Source organism: Phaenicophaeus curvirostris, chromosome 3 (assembly GCF_032191515.1).
Source record: "Phaenicophaeus curvirostris isolate KB17595 chromosome 3, BPBGC_Pcur_1.0, whole genome shotgun sequence".
Lineage (NCBI taxonomy): Eukaryota > Metazoa > Chordata > Aves > Cuculiformes > Cuculidae > Phaenicophaeus > Phaenicophaeus curvirostris.
The window spans coordinates 87,215,348-87,235,697 of record NC_091394.1 but is presented as its reverse complement, the minus strand read 5'-3'; the positions used below and the strand labels follow the sequence as shown (position 1 = coordinate 87,235,697).

At 40.9% G+C, this 20,350-nt stretch overlaps 1 protein-coding gene across 19 annotated transcripts in view; it reads left to right on the top strand.

Moving 5' to 3' along the window:
• MTSS1 (MTSS I-BAR domain containing 1) overlaps positions 1-20,350 on the top strand; it is a 125,289-nt gene that overhangs the window by 18,230 nt on the left and 86,709 nt on the right. For all 19 annotated transcript variants that reach the window (XM_069854638.1, XM_069854632.1, XM_069854637.1 and 16 more), the window contains exon 3: positions 543-616. In XM_069854638.1, coding sequence (XP_069710739.1) covers positions 543-616 — 74 coding nt within the window. The remainder of the gene's footprint in view (positions 1-542; positions 617-20,350) is intronic.

The window sequence follows — 20,350 nt, the reverse complement described above, 5'->3', positions numbered from 1 at the left end:
TCCAGACCAGTCTGTCTTCCAGGAAGTTACTGTTTTCTGTTTCAAGGGATGCTCATGCTCCTCATCCGAGAAACTCGGGGAAGCGTTTGGCCAGGATCCTAGAAAAAAAGAAAGCTCCTGCATCCTTATTCTTAAAATATACATGTTCCCTGGAAATAGCAGTGGCTGTAATTTGTACACTAATGGGTGTGGTATAATGTGTGTTAGATTTGTTTTTCGTGTTTGACTGCTTAATATTAGTTCATTGCGGGAAATCGGCTGGGAGAGGGACAACTGTGGTCTTTTGAAATAGCACCTGTCCTGTGCAATTCACAGCATGGAATTAGCGTGGCTGCCTCCAAGTCCATAGTGCTAACACAAAGCGAGGAAGGGATTAGAGATGAAGGAGGGAAAAGGCTAAATTCAAATATAAAAGACGATATTTTTTTTTTTGCCTTTGCAAGTTCACAGTGGCATTCTTTATAAGCCTAAATGTTTTTGGCAATAATTAAATAGGCAGCAATGAGACACTGCTAATGTTTTGTTATCTGTATGCATTTCAGGACTACAGTAGTAGCAGCTGCTGCCTTTTTGGATGCCTTTCAGAAAGTGGCTGACATGGCTACTAATACACGTGGTAAGCAGATGTGTCAATATTGAGTTTAACACAATGCTGTGTGGTTTATACCATTTGTCGTAATAAAAAAAGAAGTCTAACTTGTTACATTGACAAGCAGATCTGCGAGACATCTGTTAGATGGACTTGCACGTTGAAGAAGTGACATGTGAAAAAGGAAGTAATCTTTTCTTTACCAAAAAAAAATGCTGGAAACCTGTAATTTAAATGTGTCATCAATCATGTGAACACTTCTTAATTACCATTTGAATTATATGTTGATGAATAATATTTTAGAAAGCAAGATTTACTGAAATCTGTATTCACTGATGCTTCTGTACCTTAAGTAAATGTAAAAGGCTTGGTATTCAGCTGGTATAAATAAATACAGGGCTGCTGAAGATGGAGCTGATATCAGCTGATGCTATGGCCTCTGGAGTCTGCAGATAGTGATGACAGTAGTCTGTATTTGTATCTTTGAGGAAAGTCTTTGCTTGTCCTTCACCCTGTTAAGTCTGGCATTACTGGTCAAAATTAATTTTCCTGTGCTATGGGCTTCTCTGAGTCTAAGATTGTTGGTGAGCACAGAGGCCAGAACAGTACAGCTGTCGATCCTTCTAGGCTGCTGACTTGGAACAAAACAAAAGGGAGCTTCTCTCTGATATTGGGTGCCCAGTGACCGAGGCATCGTGTACAGATGCCCCTGCAGCGGCAGAGCATTCCCCATGGTCACTGTTTTACTAGGCACTGTTGCTGAAGAACAAAACCAAAGGGTGTATATCACTGAGTTGAGTGGATTTTTGGTTGAGTGGCTCTAACCTTACGGGGTTTGTGACTTTTTTTTAAAGTCCTAATGTGTCCTTGGCATTTGACTTGAAGAGTAAGAAAGTAATATTGCTAATGTGCATTTCTTTTAGCAGCGTGCAAGCTCAGCCAGACTTTTGTTTCCCTCATTTCTGCCTAACAGGAGTAGTAGTAGCTGGACCAAGTGTCAAGCCATAGAATGACAAGAGAGAACAGTAATTTTTTCCTTCTTAAAGCTAATATTTACATTCTGATAAGAAGTTCCTAATCATATGCATACCTTCTGTAAATTAATGGTATTCTACTCATAAAAACTCGATAAAGTGGTATAAACTTAGGATGAGACCCAAGGCAGAACCTGAATAGGATTTTTAACATGTCTTTTCTTCAAGCATGCTCTGTTCTATTGATTCTCCCCCCATCTCCAAACAGTAAACAAGGTAAACCCTACCAAAATCCTTGAGACTTGTCCTCTGGCTGTGCTGGCAGGCTTATAGAACTTGCATTCAAATACCGGAATGACAGAAACTTTCTGACAAAAATAGCTTGTGCGGGTTTTTGAAGGGTATTTTGCACTTTCTGCTGTGTTATTTGGACCATGTCCAACAAGCCTCATGTCTTGTCTCTTATCTCTTTGAACATATCCTTTACAAAGGGAACTCTGTAAATCCTGGCCTGCCAAGTGTGTATAGCTTCTCTGTTCTGCCTTTCTGCCTTCCCTAACTGAACGGATAGAAGGGAATTTTGGTTTTATTTTTAGAAAGTGATGTTCTGGGCAAAGAATCAAGATTCCAAGCTAGCTGGTGGTTCTGATTTGCCTCCCAACCTAACTTCCACTTGTGCCCATTCAAGTATTTACATATGAGTAGTCTATTGCCTTGGAGTATCTCTGAGGTTGCACATTGGTCCTTTAACAAATACAAATCCTTCTAGCTTGCTGTGAATGCTAATAAAAGCCTGGCATTATTGAAGATGATGGCAGAACTCCCTATAACTTACTAGGGCACAAATTCCTAAAAATGTCTTTTGCCATTAGTTTAAATAACCATATTCAGAAGACAAATCCAAGTAAAGTTAGTGCTTTTCTTCTCTGATGTGGGGATTTTAATGGGCTCCCAATTTTTCCTTTGAGGAGTTACCTAACTTGGTACAATTCTTCGTTATATTTTGCCTATTACTTAAACACAAGATTTATTAACTGAATGTTTGTCTAATCAAACACCTAGCTGTGCTTCACACTGTTTAGAGAGTTTACAGTTAACAAGTTAACTAACGACAGCAAAATTCATTCAGTTTCTGCAGATTCACAAGACTTGTGTAGACAGAGCACAGAAGGTTGGTGTATTTTAAATCATAAGGCTGGTTTATCCTAGCATGAGCCAAATGCTTCTTTTGGGAGCTGTGTATGCAAATATTGAAGCAGATGCCTGTTTCGGAGGGACAGTGTTACTTCCTTGTGGGGCGACTGAAGTGTTACAGAGCTGGGTGCTGACTTTTATTTGTAATTGCTTATAGTTTGATTTTTAAGACCCACTGATCTAGTTCATGAAAGCATTTTATCAGTCAGCAGAAGCACTCAGTCTTTAATCTGGTTGCATCAGCATTAGCTTTGAAAGAAGAAAAAGAGTTTACATGGATGTCCATGTCCACAGATGTGCAAGAGGAGATGATTACCTTTGCAGGCACCAAGTGTTATGAGTGTGAGAGCTTATTTTCATGAACTCCATTTTTTTTTGTTCCAGCTGACATCTCTCTCTACCTTGTGTGCTGTTACTGCTGTTCCAAAACACTGGATTTTCCTTTTTGGTACATCTTTCTTCCTACATCATCTACTTCCTTCTAATTCTGCAACAGTAATAATATTTATCTCCACATTCCCATTTGGAGCTCAAAGAGAGGGTGTAATTGGAGCTCTGCCTGTGATAAAACCTATGGTTGGATGAGCTGGATAACCTGTACTTTTTCATATGTGTACTCAACAACTTTTTTTGCCTCAGTCTTGACTGACAACCACTCTCCTCACCCCTCCTGGGTCAATGGACAGCAAGAAGGTGATCAGGGGGGCAAAGCCCCTTCTACTGTAGAGAAGAATCAGGTTCATAACCACCTGAGGAACCTGAACATATATAAGTCTATGGGGTGTGATGAGATGCATCCCAGAGTCATAGAGTAGTTTCGATTGGAAGGGACCTTAAAGATCATCTAGTTCCACCCCACCTGCCATGGGCAGGGACACGTTCCCACTAGACCAGGCTGCCCAAGGCCCATCCAACCAGCCTGGACCCAAGGATGATCCAAGGGCTGGAGCACCTCTGCTATGAGAACAGGCTGAGAGAGTTGGGCTTGTTCAGCCTGAAGAAGAGAAGGCTCTGAGGAGTCCTTATAGCAACTTTGGAGTACCTGAAGGGGCCCCACAAGAAAGCTGGGGAGGGACTGTTTACAAAGGCATGTAGTGATAGGACTAGGGTCACTGGCTATAAATTGGAGAGGGCCAGATTTAGGCTAGACATAAAGAGGAATCTCTTCACAATGAGGGTGGTGAGGCAATAGCACAGGTTGCCCAGGGAAGTTGTTCAAGACCAGGTTGGATGGGGCCTTGGGCAGCCTCATCTAGTAGGAGGTGTCCTTGCCCATCACTGAGAAGTTGGAACTAGATGATCTTTAGGGTCCCTTCCAACCCAAACCATTCTATGGTTCTATATTTTCCTTGTGTTGCAGCTTTTGAGGTGGAAAGGCCCTGAAAGTGTTTTGTAGTGACTCAGTACACAGATAAATTTCCCAACCAGCTTATCTCTACTTTTCCTTCCTTCTTTGCTATCTGTCATTTTTAGATGCAAATCAACCCCAAATATAGCCTCCCTTGCCCCAAGTTCAGTTTAGTTCCCCCAGTTAACTGCTTTTTTTTTTATTTCAACCTGACAAGGAAAAACATTGGGAAACTAGTTCTGATGCATCCATTGCCAGAACATTTTATTTCTACAGGTCTGGTCATCTGAAAAACATCATTTGGATGGGGGACTTTGTCAGGTTATATTGCTAGTTCTCTAATAATACTGGATATACAGTGGTGTTTGCGGGTTGTTTTGCTGGTACCAGAGATTTAAAAAAAACACAATTCCTGCAAATCTTTCAGCTCTTGAGCTCTGACAAGATATACGCATCTATCTAGCAGTTTGCATTATTCAGGCTACATCTGTTTGGCAAAGAGCCTGGCAGAATTTTAGTCTGCAGTGGAATCTGGTATTATTTCTCACTATGATTATTAAAGAGATTACTCAGAAAAAAATAATTTAATAGGTGCTTCAGAATACCTTTAAACCCTAGTGGCATTTCCTTCTGGGGAGGTGTGTGCTTGTGAGTTCTAGTTCAGGCATTTCTTATATGGCTGAAGTCTTTAAATATCTGGCATTTGGAATGTTTTTATCCATGTCATTTCTAGCGAAAGCATGAAAGTGATTTAAGTTGGATTTAATTTAATCATTGTTTACCTGATGTTTTGTGCATTAAAAATCTGTTCTATGAAAGTGAGAAACACGCATCCCAAATAGAAACATACATCACATACTGTAAGTTGGGTTTAACAGTATGTAAAGGGACATGTGTAAATTTCTTTACTTTTTGTGTGCTAGTATTCCTCTTCCTCTGGAGCATTTGAACATCCTTTGTAGATAAGTGACAGAACTTAAAACCTTGAAAAAGCAGGTGAGAAAAGTAACTGTCCTCCTTGTGTTATGAAGGAGATGGATGTGAAGATGTATTCACTTCTTTTATATCTACTTAATACACAATCAGCAGCTTTTATGGAAAAAACCTGCCCCAGTCTTACCTACCTGTATCTTCACAGGTGTAAATTAGAATTTATGGAAAGACGATCTAAAAGCTTTGATTTACCCTGAAGCTTAAAATTGATCTTCAAAGTGAGTCTGTTAATGAGGCAGCTGATAGCCGTTCTTGTGGGCTCTTTGTTTTTCATTCATGTTGAAGGGTTTTACATGCACATAGGTGTGTTTGATATTAGCAGATTAGTTAAATCACTTCAAGATATGTTTCAGTGTATTGCACTGCTTTCTCTGCCCTGTTGGATTCCACAGATTTTGTAATGTTCTTTAAGTTGCCTCATTTCAACTTGGCAAGTGCACCTAAAGGTATGTGTTCCCAGCCCTTGGTAATTTTGACACCTGTCATGCTGGTTGGTGCTATTTACATTTTCCATCTCTTTCATTTTACAGATGTCTGAGAGGACTTTAAGGTAACACAAAACTACTGACAGGAGTTTCAGGGAATTCCAGTTGAAGGTGCCTGGTGGGCAGAGAGGGTCTGAGGCTGGGGAGGAAAGAGCTGTGGGTGGTCAGGCAGCTACAAAGGGACACTGAGCAGACTTGGAAGCAAAACTCAGCCTGAGCCTGTACAGCACACTGCGGTGGCAGGGTACCAAAACCACCATAGCCGTTTTGGTGTTAGACTTTTGAGAAGCAGGGTGTATCAGCATGGGAGAATTGCTGCAATAAAGAGTCTGTACTTTTTTCAGGCCCCATTAAATTTTATCAGCACTCAGAAATGTAAATATGGTTTAACGCTTTTACTTATAAAATTAAATCTGATTAGTATCTGTTGAGTGTCTGTCTCATGTAGCTCTTGTACTGCAGTATTCAGTGACTGCTCTTCATGTTTAATAAAGCTGCTTAAAATACTACCATTGCTGTAGATCTGTATTCCCAACCAGACTTTGCATCAGTCTTGCTCCAGGTATCATGTGAGTACACCGTCAGGTAGTCCTTACTCTGGGTGCTTCATTGTCATCTTAGCCAGGATATAAATGGTGTGTATTGAAGTGGTTTTCCAAGGTGACAAGCTGCACAAAGTGCTGGAGTGCTGGAATTAGCATCTGTTATCTCCCAAGTAAGTGTGCTTAAGCCTCCTGAACCAGTATCTCACTCACAGCAAATAAGGCTGAGTGTGACCCCAGGGATAAATTCTTGGTTCCACAGCAAAATGTTACAGACGGCACTGCAAGGTGACTTTCTACTTGTTTTCATGGAAAAAAAGCCAAACAAACCCCAAACCACTAAATGGGAACCTGGGAAGGAGAAAGCGACTCCACACTATAGCAGTAGACCTAAAATCTGGATAACGTTTTGGATACTAATTCCTGTGCTCCTGGCTGTGGTCTGGGGAGCTGTGATGATGATATATATGTAATTTGAGTGAAAACAGATCAAGGCATAAGAGGAAAGGTGTTCTCATAGGCCAGTTCTTTTGGTTTTCTGACTCCCCTTTAACTTCAGATGCTCATACTCAAATAACGAAACCTTTGTTTGAGCTTCCTGTCAGTTAAGATAAGACTTTGTAATAAGCACTTATTTCTCCCATGGAGTCTTTGAAGTAAGATAATACAATCCAGGCGTTTTCTTTGTAGATTTTAAAATATAAAATAATCGGGAAGAAAATTATTTAAATGAACCATTCAGGCTTCCATTATACTTTCATGAAAATGATGAAAAACACAGGACCAATTCAAAATCGTTGGCAGATAATTTTGAAGCTGGTTGCATATCACACATCTGTTGCATTTTGAAAAGTGGGTCTTGAAATGCTGGTTAAAAATGCTAAAAATACAAAACACTTATAATGGGCAGTACTATGTTACTCTCTGTTTCCATATCCCTGTCTTTCTCTAGACAAGTAGCAAAAGTCGATCCATGTCTTTCAACTAACGTGCCACCTTGAGAACTCTGCTGCTAGTGTTGGCCCTGTTGGTTGGAGCAGTCCAAGCAGGATGAACATTTTATGTGCTCAAACACAAGAAAAGTGGTTTGGTTATTAATGACTAGATTTTATATTTAGTGATTTAAAAGGGCTGTTTTGCAGGTAAAACATTACCATTGCCTTTTCTTTCAATGACTGTGTGCATTGCAGCATAAAGAAATTGTATTTATTTTAGCCCTTTTTTTTTTCCTCGAGGTCAAGATGAAATATGGCTCGGGGTCATTGGCAACATTTGTGCTGCTTTGATATTCCTACTTACAGAGAAGTTTCCTGGGCAAGAGATGAAAATAACTGCTATAAAAACTTAGTCAGCTACCCCTTGGTATGGTGCATGATATGATATGAGTTTGTTTCCCCTACAGCCCTGTGTTTTTTTTCAGCTTAAGGTGCTTTGCTGAGAGACTGAAGTGTTCTTAGGAAGGGGGTAAAGCTGCTGGGTGGTTGTGTACAGTAACAGAAACAGAAAGTTGCAATGCAAGACTAATTTCTGTGAAGGAGAAGAATAAAAGGATGAGGGGGAAGAAGCAAATAAGCTTTAATACTGCATCCAAGGAGTGGGCAGGTGCATTAAGATAGGAGCGGTTGGCCTCTTTTTTTCATGACTGAATGTAAATCTACTTGCTATCATCTGAATCAGAAATCTTTGGCAGCGTGGGGAGGTCGCAGCACAGAGTTTTGTTTTTTATTTCAATATACTCAATCTTAGTTGTAGTTCTTCCATACACGGCTGCTTTGCTTTTATTTGGGATTGATGGATTTGCAAATTTGGGATGGATGGATTGATCCCAACTCCATGATGACCTTCTAGCCTGTGGGCATTTTTCACACAGAGCACTTACACTTTAATAACTGCATACTGATTTTGTGCCTCCAAAGATTTTTGTTCTCAGTTTCAGCAAGATAACTAAACTTTCATTATCTTAAACACCTGGTTTGGAAAATAATAAATCATAAATGGCTCTGATAATTTCGTTTGGATAACTTATTAAGTTAGAAGCAAAGATGCAGAAGCACCCTTCTGATAATAGTATGTCAATTTGAAAATAGAGGCTGAGGTTTTGGTTGGTGGTTGGTTTTCCCAGTGTAGCGTATGTTCCTGTGTTGGGAGATCCCCTTTCAAGCTCATTCAGTCAGTCTTTTGATGTGATAAATTGCTAGTTGGCACGTAGCAACAATTTTGCAGTAACCACAAGAGAGTTGTTGCAGCTTTTATTTATTTTTTAGTGTGTCACCGGCTGGATAGCAAAGGTAGCCGAAGATCTGTTTCCATTGCATTTTATTTGGTATCTTATTTGCCTTGAGACAGAAAGGGAGGTGATGTGGGAGGAGAATTGAAAAAAATCAATTCAGACTAAGCTGGGTTTGCTGTAAAGCATGGCAGTGCTTCTTTGCCTTGTGCACCTTGCCTGTACTGTAATGTGGAGGCAGCAGAGTGGTTGCTGTGCTTCTGCTGTCTTAACCCTTATGCCTTACAGCTGTCTTGGTGCAAGTTCATTGATTGTCCTCTTCCAAGAAGACATAATGTATGGGTGAAGGATCAGGTTGGTGCTGTCAGCTGGCTTTGTGGAAGCTCACCAGACCTCTAGGGAGGTGAGTGTGGACCTGACCAGAGTCCAGGCGGTTACCTCAGCCCCACTGCACCCCAGTCCACCACTTGCGGAATTTCTTTATATCAGCAAGGCAAGTTGTGTGAAGTCTGTAGTACTTTGTGAAGTCTGTAGTGCTTTGACCTGATAACGGTCTTCTCCAGCTCCCTAAGTCTATTTCTACCCTGTCTGGATGGAAACTGTGTGTTTCTCTAACGAAAAGCGGTAATGTAAGAGGTATAGAAAAAAGTGAAATTACAAGCTCCAGCACGCTAACATTTGAGTGGAGTGTCCAGAACAATGGAGCTCTGTCTAATTATTAACAAACATCATTAACAAAAGCACCAGTGACATCTGCATTGTCTAACAGGTTTTTTTGCTCTCCATAACGCAGTCTGCCTCCCAGAAGGATACGCCTCCACGCACTTTAGGTGATGTCAGGACAGTAGATTGTATATGTTTGCTCCACGTGTGTCCATGCAAACTAGCATTCCTACTGCCAGATGATTTACTTGCTGATATGATTCATCTCATGTTTGCATACCTGCTGCTTCCAGGGAAGTGGTGCATGTTCATGGTAATAATGAGGCCTTGCTTAAAAATAGACCAGCTTCCTTCATTTTCTGGTCCTTCTGTTTGCTTGATGGCTTATTGAGCGTTGCCAGGACGAATGTTTGTCCCTGTTGCTGTGCAAGCTGTTCACCCCTTCCCTCCTCCTCTGTGTGGTAGTTTTCAGTGAAGCAGTTCCCTGCTCTTCCCTGGTAGAGGTAACGAAACTTGCCAGGTTCCATGATTATGGTCTCATTTAGAGAGGTGGGGGAAAGTCCATGCTGGTGCTTGAATTTCTCTAGAAAAGCGACTTCTGCCTAGGACAATGCTTTGTGCTGTGTCTTCCTCTTCCACCTCCATGCCTGATGAAGTCTAACCTGTAGAACTACTTCTGAAAAGTTGAAATAATTTAGTTACCTCACTGTTTCACTTCAGGGCTCAGCGCCCTCCTCTTGTCTGTGCTTTCTACAAATTAATCTACTACCTGCCCTCCATTCGGCCTGCTTTTTTGGACAGTGTGGAGAAGGAAGGGAACATGGGCTGTTTCCAAAGGAGCTCTAGATTGTGACCTGACAGTACATCCCGTGAAATGTTTGGGCTCTGACATTTATATACTCCTAAATCTTTCTCCTGCTCTGCAGTTTTTGCTTTTATTGTTGTTTTCCCCTGGGCTTCTTAGATGTAAAAACCGGTTTGTTTTCCAATCTAATGAAGCCATTGAGAAATGCTGCAGCCTTTTCAGCAGCCATCCCCACACAGGCTTTATGGAAACCACTTCAAAACTAATAGCAGTGGCAATTGTGTGTGGGAGGGGAGGAGAGCACGTTCTTCTGCAGCGTAGTGGTGTCACGGGGTATAGAAGAGCCCTGGGTTTCTACAATCAACCTCTGCAATTGTTGTGAAATTTTCCTCTCCTGCAGCATTTATTACTATGTAAAACTGAAATCTGCATGATTTCCTGCTGTGAGCGCCTGTGCTGAGGGACTGGTTTCTATAGTAACTAATATCAAGGAGCTGGCTGGGACTTCGCTTCAGAGCTGTATTTGAGCGTATTTCACAGTTCGATGCGATGCTGTACGAGTATTTTGATTGATGACAAACAAGAAGTCAGAGGTTGTGGCTGCCATTGCTTCAGTAGTAGCGCTGTGCACCTTGGCATGTGTGCTGAGGTCTAAAAATAGGAATTTTTGCAAAATGGATTTGGAGGGGAGGTGGGCACATGTCTTTTTGTCTCCTGCTTCCCCACCAAGCATGATAAATAGCACTATTAATGCAGTTTTGTTTGTAGGACCAGCTCCTGCCCTCACTTAGGCCCAGGCAAACCTACTAAATGCCTTTGTTTTGCAGGGCTAATCGGAGAAAGGGGTAGAGAGTGTTGAAGCTTGACTTGTAGATTGTAGGCTTTCAGGGTGCCAGGCAACATGGAAAGCCTAGTTTGTACAGTTTGCAAGTAGTCCAGAAAGGCATAGTGGGGTTGGGAGCATGAAAATTAAGCTTAATCTTCCATTTAGGGTCACTTTGAAGTTAAAACTTCCATCATGTGATGGAAGTGGGGAAGGACAGTGGTCTCTGCCCAGAAAAGTCCTCTAAGCACAGAAATTTGACTTAGGCAGGCAGAAATAGTTTTATTCTCTTTATATTTATTCTTTCCTAGTAGTTCCTTGGAATTGTGTTGAGGCCAAGCTTGAACTGTAAAGCAAGCTTATGGCATTGATGAAAGCGTGAAGCTGTCTTTGGGTGTGAATGAAGGTCGGTTTTCATGGCTGTGCTAGAAAGGGGGTGTGTTTGCATCTGCTCCCCTTGCTTCTCTCCAAAACCCTCTCCCCCAAAAAGCAGAACATTTTCAAGAAGAGGGTGAAGCTGTATGTCTTACGTACTTGTAGACGTGCACAGCTGGGCAAGTGAGGAGTGTCATTTGCTCAGCCAACTCAAGGACAGCTTTGACTCTGCCAACCCAAGAGCAACCTCTTGTTTGTTTGGTGTTTGGGGATGCTGGAGGGGGCTGAAGGAGAGTCCAGAGAGGAAGAAATGAGTGGAGGACAAAGACGAGCTGTGTGTATTGTGCTGGGAGTATTTAGGGAACATCAGATACATATTCATGAAGAAATGAGTCTTTTTATTTTTTAATAAAAATAGGTCATCTTTTTATTATGTATTCACTGTTTACGTATGCTAGTCTGCAGTAAAAACTATTACAGTGATTAAAAAAAATATTACTGGATTAAGCTGGTTGCATCAAGAGTAATGATGCATTTGAATATTTTGAGATAATTTGACACTGAGACATGACCAGATTAACAGTTTGAAAAGCAGGACTGGAAATGTAACATTCAGGAATGTAATGACCAATGTTGCTGAGAAATAATCTTCATCTGTGTTACTTGTGTAGAAGTAAAAAAAAATTATCCCTTTCTTGCAAGCAGGTCCGTCCTAAGCAGAGCACAGAAATGAGGTCTTAGAATGAGCATTTGTTGTATTTATGCAATATAGTGATGCAAGCCTGGAACATCAAGATGTTATAAATAAATTAAATCCGAAGTACATTTAGTTAATACATAACATGCATATTGTGATGGATTATCCCTGTTTTTAATGCTTGTTCATTTTCTGCTGGTTTGCAAAATCACTGGAGTCCAATAGAGCACATTTCCTTTTGATGCTGTTCTGAAAGTGTATCCATTTTATATCTAGGTTATCTTGCATGGAGAACAGCAGCACAGTGGGAGCATTAGTCATTTGGTTCAAAGGTAAAGAGTTCACGTGTAGCTCTTCTGTAGTTACTGCAGAGGCAGGAGCCTTGGTTATGAATATAGCCAAGGGAATGTTCGAGCTATTAAGCTGAAAGTTAGCTTTCTGCTGGGGAAATGAGTGCTGTCACTCTGTATGTACCATGATGCAAAGCCCTCTTCAGACTGTGTGGTTCAAATGCACCATGCACATTCAGGATGGATAATTGATTTAGACTAACAGATTTTAATCTTTTATTGTAAGCTCAAAGCTGCCCTTAGTAGGAGTTACAAACTCCATGTTACTCAAGCTGTATTTTAACAAGGTTTTCAGCTATTCTCTCTGAAGTGGCTGCCTGCTTACAGATACTCTGTTCTTCACAATACATTTTCTCTATTGGCAACCTTACTAATTTAACATGGCTTCTAAAATTAGGAGTGGAAGAAGCAGCTTGGTGTAAGTTCCAAACTAGGGCGGAAGCACTGAACTTCTGGTGTGCCTCTGTGGAGATGGTGAAGAAGATGGTTCAATGGTTACTGTAGGGAGGGTGGTTTTATGCACAACCTAATTGGGCTTGAAGTTCAGACACGAGTATTTAAAAACAAACGTATTTGTTAGGCTTAACAAGAAGGCTTTATTCTTTGTGTTAGAGTTAATGGGCTCTGTCACAGGAAAAAAGTTAAGGGTTTTTTGAAAGTGCACACAACCACCCATCTGCCTGTCATGAATGTCACCAAGGGATTTTTGAAACAGAGTGGGCAGGAAGGTCTGTCTTGTGCTCCGTGAGGACATTGGTTAATGAAGGCTAACACGCAGTCAGGTTAAAAGGCACAACTGTTCAGCATCCTTTACAAGACTCCCTGTCTCTAACATACTATTTTGACTATTGCCTAAGAATTTCAGCCTCTCTAGATCAGTGTTTGAAGTCACGATTGTCATAGATAAAGCAATGTATGTTTTTATGGTCATGCTTAACTTGTTTACTTCAAGTTTGTCACACATTGGTTGCAAGTGGTTTTCATGTGTGACTTTTGTCTAAAAAAAGAAGCTGAACTCAAAATCTGTGCCTTCTAGGTCTACCCAGGAGATGGAAGATGTATGAATGTCTTTCTTTTCCTGCTTTCTTTAAGAGAATAGGTCTCTCAGATGAAACACATTCAGCATGTAAAAAGCTGCTCGTGACCAATGGGAGTAAACATTAAACATTAATGATGCAGCTTTAAGTTGCATGGAAACAAACTGGGGCAAGTCAGTTCATTTTACCTTTGATTCACTGCTTCCAACAGTTACAAAGAGAAAAGGTTGAAAGGACACGAGGCAAAAATGAGTCTCTTCCATTAGCTCTTTCTTGTAATGACATATTTTGCCCCAAACAATAGCTTCAGTATGTATATGCGCAGCGTTTATAATTTCCAAGTATAACTTTGATTCTTTTTTTAAAGCAAGCAGTATCATAACAGCAATTTACATAATTGCAATGATTTCTAGTTAAAGGGAGAATAAAATAAGGACTTACAAGTATAGTCCTGGACTATAGAGGTTTGAACATCCTTGGGATGGTGATGTGAAGTGGTAGTTTGACCACAAGACTGGGGTGGCAAACATTGTCAGGTGCATCTGTTTTGTATGACCTATTTATAGCAATGAGAATTTCTTCTGGTCTTATTTCCACAGACTTTGTAGATATTTGCTTAAGTCTTGTTTTGGAGATCCAGTGTGAGATGCCATGTAACTCTTGCAAAGTGAGTACAGTACAAATGTAAGGATCGGAATTCCTGCCACCAAATTTCTTCAGTAATGTTATTTAGGATTCTAGATGAGCTGCCTGGCATGCCTGAAACTACCCCGAAACATTGTTGGGGCTGAATAGGTGAATGCCTCTTCACAGGTTTTTGGGGGCACCTGGATTTTTTTACAACCCCACCACTCCCTTTTTTTTTTTTTAAGAAAAAAAAAAAGTCTGGTGTAACTGTTTTTCCTGGTGGTTCATGAGTCTGTCTAGATTTCCCTACCTGGTCCAGTTAGTTCTGCTTTGCAGAGGGCAGTGCTTCTTTTAATTGGAAAGAGGCTTACCTATGTTTTTTTATTTTCACCTTCTGTAGGTTTCCGTGCTTCTTCCATTCTTCTGTAGCACTACACATTTCCTGCAGCATTTTCAGCATACTTGCATTAAGTTGGATGACCCAGAAATATGTAACTTGGAGAACAGGCTGGTTTTGCAAGAGGACCTGTAATAGCAAGAGATGAACAAGAGGCAGTATTCTTGGTTGTTTGAGTGGGGTTAGGCCTAGCTATGTCTTTGTTATTCTTTCTAGATCCCTAACAGCCTCAGATGCTGCTCTTATAACACCTACAGATCTTTCCCAGTGGTTGAATAGGGAGAATTAAGGCAGACAAACTTGTTTCTGCCATGTGAAGAAGGAGGTATCAGACCAGACAGTCCTGAAAGCCTTGTTTATAAAGCTCCACTTCCCTGGCCGTATTAGTTCAGGTTTCAATTATGTGATATTAAGATTTTTTAAATACAGTATATTTGGACAAAGACCTTTCCATGCAGCAATGAATACTTTGCTTGTAATTATTTACGTTCTCTTTTATTTTCTGGTGGCTTATTGCAGGTTTCAGTTCTGTAGGTAGAGCTACAGCTCATTTTAGGGTATTTAAAGTTCTACAGTGAGTTTGTCGGAAGAGTTGTCAAAGCCATCTCACTAGTTTAAGCTATGATGAAAACCATTTTAATATCTTTATAAGACTATTTTTAGACTTGATTTTGCTGGAGGAAGAGTAGGAGTAGAGTTGCTTTGGCAGGAATGTGAGGAACAGCATCTCTAGGTTGGATGGATTCTCAATGTAATGTATCAGTTAATTAAGTCTGTTTGGGAGGGTTTCAGGGGAAGTGCTAAACAGAGGTGGCCTTATACAGTTTAAATGTGAGCCACCTTAGTTTGGACAACTAGACGGGTGGATCTTGGAGAAAAAGTAGTTACTAAGCTTGAAACACAAAAGCCTCCTGGATTGTCCTTAGAAATAGCTGTCTAGTACATAATTGGGATTTTGTTTTTCATGTACTAGAGTAAAACATGATTAGAGGATGTTACTCACTCCAGTTACCTGTCTGAGAGGCAAAGATGACAAGTTCCACCTCACTGATGGGACAAGTGTGTTTTGATAAGTTGGGGTGAGTTAATGAATGGTGGTAGACTGGTGACTGCCAATTTAGGGTTTACATACGGACAGCATCAAGTCAGGAAGCCCTTCAGTCTCCTTGTCTTCCTGCCTTTTTGTTTCCTAGCCATCTGACTGCCTCTGTGTCCTACAGACAGAGAGCAGCCAGTCTGGCATCACCCGTCTTCTCTGGTCATGCGCTTCACCTTGGTTTTAAAATATGTATGGCTGCAGCCATGTGCTGCTGACCACAAAAGTAATCTTGGGTTGGAGTTTCATCTTGCAGTGGCTGGTCTCTGTGGGAGAAACTGTACCAGGATTTCAAAGCACTGAAGTGATTCACAGCTAATTTTCTTTTTAAGGACAAGAAGGACTATTAGATCATCTATCCTGATTATCTCTGGAGGACTGGTCAGGGCTCAGCCTACCGCAAACCTGGCGCTGGACGCAGCTGTGGCTGCAGACCTCCTGCAGAGGCAGGCGTGGGAATGGGCCCTGCCTGCGGAGTCACAGTTGTGCTGGAAAATGCCCTGACTGTGTCTTCTTGCTATAAAAACATATACAAAAAGTTTTTTAACCAAACTAGTACCCATAAGTAGTCTTGCTTGGATTGTCTTTCTGAAGGAGATACAGATATTGGGTTTAGTGGAGCCAATCATCTGTGGATTTTGCATAACGTTTACAGGCAGAGGGGGGATTATCTTGCTGCATCTCAGAGCAGGCAGGAATACCTACTGCCTTTTGTAACTTGGGATTCTCGTGGTGCTCATGGGAACAGCTGTTCAAGGCCATGGACTGGAATGAAATGCCATGGCCGGGGTAAGTAATGTGTTGTGAACATAGCTGGTAACTCCCACTTTGCTGTGGTTAGAGGCAAGAATCTAAATAAAACTGCAGTGAAGAGATCCACTTTTGTCCTTCCAGGGCCCTTGGTGCCTTGTTTAGCACAGAGGTCCTGTGGTTCACGCTGTTACTGGTGACCATCAAGTTCTCTTCACAATTTGTCAATTTTGTATGCTTTCGGGTTTTGGGTTTTTTTTCCTTCCTGTGTCCATTGAGATTTAAAAATAACCCACCTCTTCCTGCCCCCATGGTAAACAATCTTGACCAAACTGCCAGAAGGTTACATCTTCCTGTGGTAGAAGCAGGGCTGCATTGGTGGGAGTGGAGCCAAGAGTGGAGGCTTGCATCTTCATTTCCTATGGACTTCATTAATGAAATAGATGGTGGTAGTGGGTCACTTATGTATTTTGCAGCTTCTGTCTGTGCTGGGATGAGAGGATACAAAAACCACAGCTGCAGCAGGGGTTGTGGAAGTTGCAGGTGTGCGGTTGGACGACAGATGCCAAACTGCCATCTGTGGTGATGCTTTGATATTTTTTCTGCAGTCCACTTGCCTAGAAACTAAAGCATGAACATAAAATAAGTGAGCGACTGAAGATAGCTTTCCTCCAGCTTCTGTGGTCTTGCTCTTCAGCTAGAAGTCTGTGAAACTGTAAGAGTTGAAATTGCATCAGGCTTAAGGGCTTAGTGTAGGTGATTCCCTGCCAGTGGCTTCAAGTCTTTCAAGTACCTTTTCCTGTGTTGCTTTAAGCATGTTTGTCCTCTGCTGTCTAGATGATGTAGAGAAACAGAAAAAAACTTGCAGGTGTTATTTTCATGAAACTGTATAAAGAGAAGAAGAGCATAGGCATGTTGCTTTGCTTATTTATGTGGTTAGTAGCCATTTTTGTGCCTATGCTCTGACATTTTAAAGCTAAGTAGGGTAAGTAACCTTAAACATTTAAAAAAGAAAGAAAAAACAGAAGTGTGATGGTTACCATAATTAGGTTGGTGATGTCCTGTATGCATTTTAAGTTCCTAGTTTTGTATGCTGTTAATTTTTTCTGTCTGGTATGCAGCATGTCTGCTTGTTTACAAAATGCCTTGGAGCTGTATGGATTCCCTTGGACTGTGTGCAGAGTGGTTTATAACACTGTTAGGCATGTATTGCTCTGACTGGAGAGATGTACTTGGAGCTGTGTTTTGGATTGCACAAATAATAGTTTCCAGGAATGGTCATGAGGATCAGCAGAAAGAGCTTTGAAGAGCATGTGGATGCGGCGCAGTCTTTGGCTGAAGAGAAGCCCTTTGCTGATGGCTGGGGTAATTCAGGCTACACTGAAACACAGAGCCTGACCAGCTATTTTCTCAAGCAGCTTCCTGAAATAATAGGGAGGGGGAATCTGAGCGTGCTGTCTGTCTTCTTTTCCTCTTTATTTGCGCTACAAGAAGGAACTAGGCACTCAAGGAACTAATGTACTTTTAAACTTGGAGACATCTGCATAGGGCAATGTCTCCTTCTGAGACACCACATTTTGGAATTGGAGGCTTTAAGCAGCCATAAGAGAAATATTGCACAACGCATTACAGACTGTATATGTCATTCTCATCTAGAGAGAAAACGTGCTGACTATATTCAGCAATTTCTTGCTTTTTAATTGGAGTTAATAGAGATTCTGGTCTCTATTCAGCTTAAAAAAAAAGAGAGGGAGAGAGAAAATGCTGCTTTGTGTGTGCAAATTGAAATTTCAAATATCTGGACAAAAGAGATGTGCACTTAACAATATAAACAAATTAATGTCTCGATATCTGTTCATGGAGTTGATTGACAAGTCTTTTCATAGCAGTCAAATTTACATATCTATGGGGTAGTCTTACAGTTTGGGCAGGTTTTTTTTATTGAATTAAATTATATCAACCACTAGATTATTTTTCTTTTTATACAGGGTGAGAGATTTTCTGTTTAAGAAGACTCAGAAGAATTAACAGATCATTTGGTAACAGATGTCCAAAAGCTTGTAAAATGCAGTTTTGATTTGCATTCCAGACCACTTTAATTGGATGTGTCCACTGTATCTGCAGCAAATGGCCTTAGACCTTGCAGACTTGCTAGTGCTTTCACGCAGCTGCCAGGGAATATTTTTATTACATGACACTTGAGGCTGCTTTCTTGTGCTACATGATAATCAGTCTCAGATAGTTGTTCGCTTTAGAGCCTGCCTTTTAGTGGTAAGCATGGTATTTTTGGTGTTAAAGCAGTAACAGCTTCAACTGCTAGCTCTCCAGTTTGTCAACAGTTCCTGTGACTGGTACAGTTGGTCTGTACAACACCCTGTGACCTTCATGTGTCTTATGCTGTACGTTCACAACAGGTCATAACTGCAGGTGGTGGAACATGTCATCGCCTGCTCTAAGGACACTGCCAATGAGCTATTCTAAGGCTTCGTTGGAAGGATGTGTAGCTTCTGCAAGTTAGCTGATGGAAATGTCTGGTTTGGTTCCTAATTAACCTGCTGAATTAATTATTGTGATAGGCAGGAAACAAGGGACCAAGACAGGAGGTAAAATGTGGGCGATCCCAATGTACCCGTCATCCAGCTGGATCATTGTCTTTCTCCATGAGCCAGGTTTGCAAAGCCAACTAGAAAGTATGGATATCTTTACAATATTCTCCTGCAGAATTTTCTGCTTTAGGTGGGCAAGACCTCTTCTGCCTAGTGGTCATCCTAGTGGTTAGAAGAGCTGCTCGTTGATTGAAGATGGAATTGCAAAGATCTGCAGAGGTTTCTGTCTCAGGATTGAGGTTCAGTGCTTTATTTAAAATGGGGTGCACTGCAGAAAGGGTTAATGCTAAATCCATGCAGCTGCCATGCTTTGAGCTTTGTCAAGGCACTGATCTTGCCAGTTGCTAAGTGTTCTGAAAACAAGATGAGGATAAACTGGGTTCAGAGTTGGGGGAGGAGCATAGAGGTTTCATGATACTGCAATTGCAGGTCAGTGAACTGGAGGTTAATAGTTGACAGTGTTTTTAATGAACTTTCTGATTACAAGACCTTTGAGACAGTGCCTGCATGCTCAGCACCGTGTCTGTGGCTGGGCTTGCCCTGGAACAAGAGTATCAGCAGGAGAGATTTTGTTCATAGTACCATCAGAATAACAGCTTGAGAACTCCTAGCTCTTCTAATTCCTGAGGCATTACACCATAGAATTAACTGAATACAAGGATTTAGTCCAGGAGCATGGTTTCTTTTAATCCACGAATCTTAATTTCTTTTAAAGCAAGTGTTATATTTTGATTAAGGTAATGTAAAACACGGGTCTTGCAGTTTTTGGGTAGGTATTACTGGTATGGGCATCTCTAGCTCAGATGTGTTTCAGTCAAATTAACAAATAGAGGACTGTTTATAGACCTCCAGAGCAGGTTTATAGCACGGACACTGACTGAGGCTACTTGTTCATTGCAATTTCATTGGATATTAGCTCTTAATTCCTATGAATAGGGTTTTTCTTAGCTAACCTCATTTGAATGGAAGTGGGAGAGTGGAGGAGGAAAAAAGAAATGGAAGAGTTCACATTTGTGGAGGCAATTTTTTTTTTTAGTAATTAAATATTATGTGCTGTAAATCATACATAGTAATACACACAGCACTGAAGTATAAGGAGGATTTTTGTAACTGCTGGAATAAGCACAACTCTGACCCTTTGGGATGAATAATGAGTTGCAATTCTAAATTTAGTGCTTCATAATTAAGGAACCTTCCCTGCTAATTTGTACCACTGACTGCAGTACATTGAGAATGCATCCCTTAAATTTTGGCAGTTCTGTTTTTGACTGCATGATGCTGTGTGATACTGTATAGAAGTCTCTGAATCGGGGCAGCACCCAGGGCCGTCACAATGTAAATTCTTGAATTCATCACACATTTTTATCTTTGTGCTACGTGTCTTATGTTGTCCAGTTGGTGGCAAGTGTAGCTTTCATGTGTACTGTGGGGAAGGAGTGTAGTAGGTAAAGGAAAAAAATCATAAAAGGGGAAAATTATTAGTTGCTTCATGAAGTATTTTCCCATAAACATTGTTGACAGAAAATATTATAAAGCTAAAGCAGCATAAAAAAGAATTTTACTATAGCTTCTTTGACATACTTGGAAGTTGTGTTATAGCACAGCAAGTCAATTTTCTGGACCTTGCAGTATTAGACCTCACTCTTAACAGAGGTTGCTTGGGTTTTGTTTAAAATTTTGTCCCGTGACTTCTCAAGTCAGGATGCATTGTATAAAAGTGACAGTAAAATTTAAAAACAAACCCCAAAGACCCTCAACAAAACTGATGTCTC